This window comes from Heloderma suspectum, chromosome 10, assembly GCF_057233095.1.
Source record: "Heloderma suspectum isolate Gila_16-S chromosome 10, 16-S_ref, whole genome shotgun sequence".
Taxonomy (NCBI): Eukaryota; Metazoa; Chordata; class Lepidosauria; order Squamata; family Helodermatidae; genus Heloderma; species Heloderma suspectum.
Genome location: NC_139467.1, coordinates 32,933,054 through 32,943,119, shown reverse-complemented (window position 1 = coordinate 32,943,119; position 10,066 = coordinate 32,933,054). Strand labels below are relative to the sequence as shown.

At 49.6% G+C, this 10,066-nt stretch overlaps 1 protein-coding gene across 1 annotated transcript; it reads right to left on the bottom strand.

The window, feature by feature from the left end:
• Window positions 1-324: 324 nt before the first annotated feature.
• On the bottom strand, window positions 325-9,696 carry C10H1orf232 (chromosome 10 C1orf232 homolog). Its single transcript, XM_084815805.1, has 4 exons — window positions 9,541-9,696; window positions 6,735-6,821; window positions 5,479-5,576; window positions 325-706 (listed from the first exon to the last, which is right to left on the bottom strand). Exons 1-4 carry the CDS (start codon window positions 9,625-9,627, stop codon window positions 406-408), a joined length of 573 nt encoding a protein of 190 aa, XP_084671931.1. The 5' UTR covers window positions 9,628-9,696; the 3' UTR covers window positions 325-405.
• Window positions 9,697-10,066: the final 370 nt, after the last annotated feature.

Sequence of the window (10,066 nt, the reverse complement as noted above, 5' to 3'; positions counted from 1 at the left end):
AGCTTCCTTAGCAGACACACACAGCGCGCACTCAAAACACGCAGATGTAGAAAGAGATAAATAGTTTGCCAGGTTTCTCTCTTCGCTGGGTAACAACCCCTGGTAAGGGAGATGTTGCAAACCATCTATTCTTTTCTTTCAAGGACAGTCTTATGAGGACAGAAGGGACGATGGGGAGAGGCGGAATGGATACCGTTCGAGACATGGATTGCGGGGTGGGGGTGGGGGATCCTAATGTTGCGATGGTTAGCAACACCCTCGATCCTTCCTCCCCTGGATCCTTCACATCATGCCCGGCTCTTCTGTTTGAGGGTTGCTGGAAAAAAGGTGAAAGCTCTTGCCCCCCCACCACTGGAAAGAGGTCATGCTAGCATAGGTCAAACGTCCATCCCTTCCCTGTCTGTGCTAGTCGCTCTTGGGGATACTTTTGTTCTTTATCTCGGCCAGTTTGCTGGTCAGGAAACTCCACTTGAAGGCCACCCCTTCGGCCTCGCGGAGGTCGTTGTCGTGGCTGGTGCTGCTGGCTTCCTCATCAGCCATTTCCCCCGCTGCCCTGCTGCTCTCGGCTGTTTGCTCTCTGGTCTCGTCCTTCGTGGCCATCTTTTCTGAGGTGGAGGTTTGCTGCCACTTGGAGGCAAAGACATCCCAGAGACCTGATGTCTTCTTCTCGGAGGGGGACTCCCCTGCTGGCTTGGCTGCTAGAGGGCTGAAAGAAAGAGAGGGAGAGAGAGAAATTCAGGAAGGGAGGCAGAGGAAGAGCTTGAGAGGATCTCCTATATATTGCTGCAAGTCCCAAGAAATCGAAGAATAAGATTAGAAACATAGGTGGTTGCCTTAGACTGAGGGCTTCTCCACACCAGGCTTTTTATCCCACAACTTTACTGGGGCTTCTGTTTCTGAATTTGTTGCGGGATTAAGACCGGCCCTTTAAACGCACTTCCCCCCACCTTTTTTCCCAAGGAGTTCCTTTATCTGCAAGTTCTATACATTTCATTATGCAGCCACTAGATGGCACTGTGGTTTTAGCTCAACTCTGTCATTACGTGTTGAGATTCAAATCAGTTTAAATAGCCATTTTTTAAATAGCTCATTATTCCCATTACCAATAAATGGTCACAAAGGATGGGAGAGGCCCTGGAGGGTGATGATGTCATGTAAAGGACCCACAAACTTCCATGAGTAACCAATCTTGATCGTGGGATAAAAGCCCTGTATGGAGAAGCCCTAAGTCAGACCATCAAACTCAGTTATGTCTGCTTTGCAGGGCTGGGCTGCCCATGAAACAGGGTGAGGCACCCACATCAGGCAGCAGAATGGGAGGAGCATCAATTTGCAGTGCTCCTCTCCAAAGAGGGCCTGCCACCACTGCTGCCATACTGCTGCCTCCAGTGGGTGCTCTGGAGAGCCCTGTCAGCCTCTCTTTCACCGTGGCATTTGCTGCAGTGAAAAAGTGGCCAATGGGGCTCTCTAGAGCAGCCACCCACCCTCTGTTTACCTCATTGCATGGAGAGCTGGAAGAAGGGGCTGCAGGAATCTTGTGAGAGCTCACCTGGGTCTTGCAAGAGCCCTGCAACCACTTCTTCTGCCTGCGGGGCTTTCTGCATGACGAGGCAAACAGAGGGCAGGCGTCACTGGCAAAGATAAGGGGGGTGGGGGTGCATGATGTGGCAGTGGCACATGTTCTTTCCTGCTTTAGGCAGCAAAAAAGCTTGCACAGGGCTTCTGCTCTGACAGCAGCTCTCCATGGTTTCAGATAGGGCATCTTTTCCAGCCATACCTGGAGATGCCGCAGATCGAACCTGGGACCTTCTGCCTGCAAAACCGGTGCTCCACTGAGCTAAGGTCCCTCCCCAAATAAACGTATCGTTTGTTATGTGCCTAAAAAAACCCACCATAGGCCCTGGACAAGGGCTGCCCTAATAAGTTTCCAATTTCAGATAGACCACCAAATAATTAAAAACTGGAGGGTAAACACTGGAACAAAGGAAGCGACCATATGCAGAGTCAAACACTGGGGGTGCTTTCAGCAGAGGATCTTATTGTGCAATGGCCCTGACTCATTCGCAGAATTTTACAAGGCCTCCAGATGATGACGTCTTCTTCCATTTGTAACCTGTGTTTTCCTGCCGCTCCTTCCACCTTTTTTCTTACCAGGAGACAAAGACAGAATTGCTGCACAATGCCGTTCTTTTGGCAGTGCTAGGAGTCCTCCATCTGGAAGCACGCAGATCTACCTAGCCCAGTCTTGTCTACACCAGGGGTGCAGAACCTCCAACCCCTGGGGCTAATCCAGCCCACTGGGCTCCCCAGTCCAGCCCATGGAGCCTCGTGGGTGTCCCCTAGGGGGCAGGACTACATGAGGATACCTCCTCCATGGAGTCTCCTGGCTCCACAAGGAGCAGCTGCTCCTTCCAGTGCTGGCTGAATATGTTTCTCCGTGCTTTTCTTTTCTTTTTAAAAGCTTTTCTCCATGCTCTGGAAAAAAGGGAAAATGGGCAGGGGGCAGGGCCAGGTGATGTCTATGGGCATGGCCACCCCCACTGATGTCATCTGGCCTGTGGAGGGCCGGCCGGTGGGGGCAATCTGCCACACCCCGACCTACTTCCGCAGCCCTAGTCTACGCTGACCAGCAGAGACTCTCCAGGGTTTTGGATAGGGGTCTTTCCCAAGCCTACCAGAAATTAACCCTGGCACTGTTTGCATGCAAAGCTTGCGCTCTGCCACTGAGCTACAGTCCTTCCCCATCAAAGGGCAGCAGAATCTCTACCGAGCAAGCTGCCTTATCCCAAGTCAGACCCTCAGTCCAGCTAGCTCAGTAGTTCTACGCTGACTGGAAGTGACTCTCCAGGGTTCCAGACAGGGCCGGCCCTGCCATTAGGTAGAGTGGAGTAGCTGCCTCAGGCGGCAGATGCTGGGAGGCGGCAGCAAGCTGTGTTGGAGGAGAATCCTGTGTGCCCTGAGGCCTGCTCTGCACCGCCTAAGTTAGTCAGCTTGATGTCTCCAGGTGCAGCGGAGGATGCTGTCCCAACGTCAGTGCTGAAGACAGATTCATCTGCCAGTCCAGTTGGCTTTTGTACATGGAATGGGAGGGGGTGCCATTTTGTTCTGTGCCTCAGGCAGCAAAATGTCTTGAGCTGGCAAGGATCCATCCCATCCCTATACAGAAATGCTGCAGACTGAACGTGGGACCATTTGCCTGCAAAGCATGGATGCCACCACTGGACGATGGCCTCTCCCTATGAGATGTTTTTAGTAGCTGTCCTGGTTTCTCAGCAGAAGGCTACCTATGCTGCAGTGGAGGCTGGTGGCTCCAATTTGAGTGGGGCTGTGAATCCATTCTGGGTTTCAGTCAGAACCAGCCAGAACTCTAAAGGAGCTGTCCAAGGTGCTAAACCCTGTCCCCAGAATAGGTTCAGCATGTTTGGGCCTTTAATGGCCATTGATAGCTAGTGAATGCTCCATGGCACTTGAATTTGCATCCACCTGGGTGGGGGCTGAAAGGAACAGTTTGGCAATTCGAATCCAGCCAGAGAAAGAGAGAGAAGACAGGATTTTTGCCGCTCTGGCCTTGATAGCTGGATTTGTGCAGTGCTGAAGGAGCTGCAGGGGCATGCTGTTGCTTGTGGGGGACTGATGTCGTTTCAAGACTAGTAGTGCTATGTCTGAGCATCTATCTTCCCCCACCTCCCTCCTTGATCAACTCATGTATTTGCAAATGCAGATAGTCTAAAACCACCAGAAGTCTTTAATCCAACCTCCTTACGTGAAACTAATTCTGCAAAAGACTGCCCTGAAACGCCCAGCTGCTCAGGGAAGTGGGGTGCGTACACAAAACGAAACACTAAAACTAGTTTCCACGCAGGAACATGGAAGCTGGTGCACCAGCTGTTTTCCTTTCTCATTCTCTCTGGCGATGACAGCGTTTCCTGGCACGTCTCCCTGCCGCTACGGTCAAAAACAGCCGACACCAGAGAAAATAAGGGAAGAAAACAGCCGGGATGGTGCTTCTATTCTTCCTCAAAGCACTGCCATGAATGTGCACGGGTGATGACTCTCTCTTTGTCAGCAACACCTCTGAGCACTGGATGGAGGCTCTCCAGCCAAGAGTGCCTGTTGTGGCTGTGAGAAGCCGCAGCTACTCAAGGCTTCTGTGCACATGCTGCCTTATGGGGAGGATAGGCTCAATTCAAAGTGCCAATATTATCTTTTAAAGCTCAGATGGCCTGGGGCTGGGTTACCTGAAATATTGATATACCTAAGATCATCTTCAGAGGCCTTCCTCCAGGTGCCACTGCCAAATGAGGTGAGGCAGGTGATTACTAAGGACAGGGCCTTTTCAGTGGTGGCACACCTTGGTTGTGGGATGTCCTGGCCAGGGAGGCTCACCTGGTGCCTACATTGTGGTCTTTTGGGCACCAGGCGAAGACCTTCTTTGTTTTCCCCAAAATAAAATAAAACATTTTCCCCTGAGCTCTTTGGTTTATACTAAATGAACCAGTGTGGTGTAGTGGTTAGAGTGTTGGACTGGGACTTGGGAGACCTGGGTTCTACTCCCTGCTTGGCCATGAAGCTCACTGGGTGACTTTGGGCCAGTCACAGGCTCTCAGCCTAACCTGCCCCTAACCTGTTATGAGAATAAAATGGAAAGGAGGAGAACCATGAAAGCTACCCTGTGTTCCCTCCAAAAGGAAAAAAGGTGCAATATAAAATTACTACTACTACTACTACTGGCTTTTACTCTGGTTTTATTCTGTTTTAAACTTTTAAAGATTTTATCATGCTGTATTTTATGGTTTTGATTTTTGTGAACTACAGAGAAAGCTTTGGCTATTGGGCAGTGTAGAAATATAATAAATACAGAAATAAGAAAGATGTGGAACCAGCCTGTCCTTATAAATATCGCATATCAGGAACAACTCCGCATGCTTCCAGGCAACAGAGGGGGCAACAGAGAACACGTCTTGTTCATCCTCCTTGTTGTCCTGTAACTTGATCAGTTCCTTTTCCCTGGTCCCACCCCTTCCTCTTCCTTCTTCTCTCTGCCTCTGCAACAACAGGTGCCATGCGTTCACTCCAGAAAGGAAGCAAGTAACTATATCTCATGCCTTTGCTTACTTACACTTACACACCCAGCTCTCGGGGGTGCTTGCAGTTAAACAGTGTTAGATTGCCTTCTCTGATGATGTGTATAAATGCACTAATGAACTGATTTGACCGTCTTCTAAACTGGCTCTAGCCTGTGTTTACTGCCTCCAATACTAAATGCTGTGCTGCCACGCTTTCTGTGTATAAGGCAACTCTGCTGTAAGTCACACCAGACTTTCCAGCAATAACGTGGGAAGCTGATCTTCCCCTTTCATACAAACTATCGTTTGAGAGCCACAGTTAACACATGAATGACAAACAGTCTTGTGAACCCACTGGTCTTTTGAGAGAGCAACGGTGGGGGTGAGGGAATGTGGGGAGGATTTCTCTTACTGATCAGCACAGGGTTCGGAGGGCAGCAATTTATGTTCGTCTTCCCGGCTGAACAAAGATGACATAGTCCTCCAGCCTTTGGCTCCAGCTCCCTGGACCTGCAGATCAAGATGGGAGAAAAGGGAGGAAGATCAGGCAGTGCCCAGGGAGGAAGATCAGCAGTGCCCAGGGCCGTCTCTTTTAGCAGCTGGCTCCCTCAAGTAAATTACGCCCCTTTCCCCTTGCATGTGATTGATTTTAATGCCTGTATTTGGTTTTAGTCTTATTGGGTTTTTTAAAGTTACTTATTAAGTTTTTAATTGGATTAATTGTGTATCATTGATGTTTTATGAATTTTGTAAGCTGCCTCGGGAAGGCTCTTTTGTCCCATAGGTGGCCTAGAAGTACTTTAAACAAATACATTTGTCGACCATGCAATACGCTCTCAAGCAGGTCCAAAAACGTGCCCTTCTCATTCTCACGGGGGCCATTCGACTCCTGCGCAAGTTGAGGAGAATTTTCAGAGACTTTTGGGGAGGTTCAGAGACATTTTTCTGATTGGGGAGGGGGGCTTACAAAGTGGCAGAGAGGTACAGTCCGTCTGGGGAATGTGGGCGGTAGGGTGCTGTTGTGCTCATGCCCTGCGTGTGGGTTTCCCGTGGGCAGCTGGTTGGGCAGTGTGCGAACAAAATGCTGGACTAGATGGACCCTTGGTCTGATCCAGCAGGGCTCTCCTGATGTTCTCAGTGGGACTAATGCTACATAATGATGTAGTGCCCCCCCACCCTGGTGCATTCTAGGTTTTAAGAAAAGATGGCTTCCCCCACTGGCTTAAAAAAAAAAACAGTAAAGGAAAGAGTGATTGTAACCCTCTGGCACTTTGTATTGAACACAGTAATTACACCACCCTGAAAAAATATTAGACATTTTTCAACCCCCCCAAAAAGATCACAAAAGGGGGGGGCATTTTGCCCCCCCTCCTGCACTGCAGGCCAAAGCTTCCTCCCCAGCACCACAGTTCTACCATTAGTGGGTCCTGTTCAGCTTGGCACGTCAAGAGTTGTGCTGCCTGCTGTGGAGCCCATTAATGCCAACTTCTGACGCAGCTCCAGAGCTGCCTTCCCCACCCTGGCGCCCTCTAGATGCTTTGGGGTACACTCTTCATCATCCTCAGCCATGGCGGATGGGGTTGATGGAGGCTGTAGTCCAACACATCTGGAGGGCACCGGCGTTGGGAAAGCGGCTCCGGAGGGATGGGAATAATGTCCAGTCCTTACCCGCCGTGCCAGCTGAGAAACAGGATTTGATCCCTCCTCTGTCAGCAGAGTGGAGTCTGTGGTTTCCATCAGTTCAGGGTTGTCTCTCTGAAACAAGAAACCAGCTTCAGCAGTGGCGGAGAAGGAACACAGACTTGTTGTCGGAGGGGTGACCAACCTGTGGCCCTCTAGTTGTTGGACTCCCAGGGCATGTCCTCTATGAAGGTAAGCAATGCTGGCTGGAGCTGGTAGCCAATATTGGGCTAGTTGGACACATAGTCTGACCTGATCTGAGGCAGCTTACCCTGTTCCTAACAGTGGCGCCCTCAGGGCAGGACTTTGGGCAGAGGCCCAGGGCTCCACTCGGCCGCATCAGCAGGAGGGCCCACAAACATAGCAGGGCTGGCTTACCACATTTTGAAGTAAGTGGTGTGATACACGTTACCATCTAAAGCAGACATGCCCAACTTTTTTGGACCCGTGGGCACATTTGGGAATTGGAGAAACTGCTGTGGGCACCACCACAAAATGGCTCCCACAGAGGATGTGTCTAGTCACATAATGGCTGCCACGGGGGCCTGGCTAGTCAAAAGAGAGCCAAAGAGCTGGGGTTGGGGAGAGAAATAGCGAAACTAGAGGATGAGGGAGGGTGAAATAGCAAAGCAAAAGGGTAGAAGGGAGAGAAAGAGCAAGGCTAGAGGCTAGGAAGGGAGAGAAAGAAGACTGCCCTAACAGTTTCCAAGGTTTTTCTTAAAACTATTTCTTTGAAGGGGGCAGGGAGGGGAGAGCGTCATGGGTGCCACTGGAGGTCCCTGAGCTAAAGAGAGAGTGTGTGCCGAGGGTGGCAGGTGTCCTACTTTTCAGAGGATTGTCCTCTATTTCAAGAGCTGTCAGAGGACAGTCCTCTATTGCAGGTGTCCTCTCCTTGAAGATCTGTGCAGTGCAAGTCTGGTTTAAAGTCAAAGAACCATAAGGAGGGAGAATAGGGGCTTCTTCACACGGAGCTTTCATACTGCTATTGGGATTTGTTACTCACAGAAGTTTGTGGGCCCTTTAGATGACATCGTCAATCTCCAAGGCGTCTCCCGCACTACATGTCTTTTCCCACATTTTTTAAAAGATCAGAGATAATGAGCTATCAAATTACAGTGCTTGAGTTCCGCTTGAGTTCCTTCCATGAACAGAGGAAAACCCACAATAGGAGGAGTTAGGCCACAGCGCCATCTAGCGGCTGTATAATGAAATATATCGAAGACTCAGATAAGGGGGGAAAGGAGGGAGGGGGAAAGGAAGTGTGTGTAAAGGGAGTGCTTGTAAAGGGAATCCGTTGTGATCCTGCATTTAAAACGGAAGCAGAAAGCCATGTTTCAAATGCGGGATTTTAGGCTGGTGTAGAGATGCTCCAGATCAGGACCCTTGAAGTTGCCCATCAACACTTAGCACATGGACAGCAGACTGATCAGGCTGGAACACAGATCCCCTGGTCACAGTCTTTCCCGCTATGGCGAGTTGAATTGTACTTCTATTTAAGGGCACAATCCTATGGGATCGGCACTTGATACTGAAGGAGGCTGAAGAGGCCTCAGGATACGACATAAGCTGGCCTCTCCCCTCCCCTGGGAACGCCCCCTTTACCTCCTCTCCGAGGTTGCTTTTACAACCTCAGAGAGGCAGCCAGTGTGGTCCTCTCCACACTAGCTGTGAGTGGGAGGGGGCAGGGACCTCAGATTCCTGGGTCTGAAGACAGAGCACTGCCTTCGACCTCGGATCCAGGAATCCGAAATATCCTATGGCCCCCCGGACATGGTCTAGGGGCCATAGGATCGCTCCCTCCATAACAGTTATTGTATCTAAATTTGCAGCGGAACATATACATTAGCATATGTACATTGGTGTCCTCTTTTGTCCTTTTGGGGGCCGGGGGGTTGATGTATTTCTTTTTCTTTCTCTTTCGGCAATGTGTAAATAGCCACTCTAGTAAGTTCAGAATCCAGAATTGCCTGTCTGCACCACTGGTTCCTAAGAGAGATGAGGCTTGGGGATTAGAAAACAATTGCTCTGTTTTCCCTGCACTGCCCCGTTTGTTGAACTCTCTGCACAGTTTCATAATTTTATAACCTTTAGTCTATCATGTCCCTCCCTCCCCACTCCCAAGTCATTTTCCTTTCTAGTAGAGCTGTGCATCAATTGGCTAGATGAATCTCTTACAATATTTTGATCAGCCTTCCCACAAAGAAAAACCTATCAAGTGTCCCCAGTTAATAGTGTTTATTTTTAATCCAAGTACTTATACAAAGTGCAGATGGCAAATGCCATATCAATAAACACATTCTCTCACATGTGTGAGAGAACAGGAATGCTTCTTCTAAAATTATGCATGCTCCAACACACATAGGTGTATCACCTAAAAACAAACTCATTATTTTCTTTCTTCAGAATGATTATTTCTCTCACATCAAATCTATTCAGATTTAAATTGATCAAATAAAGCTCATATGATCGGTCAGTTAAGATGTCATGAATTGAGGGGCATGGCCCTACTTTATAGTCTAGGGCCCAAGGATGGGCAGAAAATAGATCTCCAGATGTTTGGGATGTTAACCCCCAGCATTCCTGACCCTTGGCCATGCTGGTAGGGATTTCTGGGAGCTGAAGTCCCAAACATCTGGAGATCTACCTTCTGCCCACCCCTGGTCTATGCTAAAAAGCTTCTTCCCCATAAAAGAGAGAGAGAGAGATTGAGAGAGAGAGAGAAACCCATGTCCCACTACTGCCCCATGTGCAATTGTCAAGGGAGGAAATGGGGCCCAGTTGAGGATGGGTCTACCTCATCCTGGAGATCATCTTCCTGTGGTTCTCCACCCAGGGTCTGCAGCACTTTGGCCTTGTAGACCTTCCAGAATGCCTGAGTCATCCTGTCAAATGTTTGCTCAGCTTCCTGGTTCTCGAGGTCTTCTCCCAGAAGCAAGAGAGTCACGATACGCCAGCCCCTGAGATCCCAGCAGTTCGGAAGCTTGGAGCCTCAACAGTCCCTGCCTTAGCTTCTCTGTGCCTGATTCTAAGCAAGTTTGGTTCCGGTTGCCATCGGGCCTTTGTGCCCAACTGCTTCGGAAGCTCTGCAGGGAGCCTGGCACGGCTCAGGCAGGCACTCGCCCGTCCTGCAAATTCACACCTGTCACTGGCGGCCTTCTTCTCAGATCTGGTGTCTTCATTAAAATTTAAGAAGCTTCCAACAGACATCTCAAAGAACAAAGAGGAATTGGATCCATGGCTGACCCAGAATACCAATTGATTCTGCCAACAAAGGATGCTGGATCTGATGGGAGCTCTGTGGACCTTGTCTCCCTCTTCAT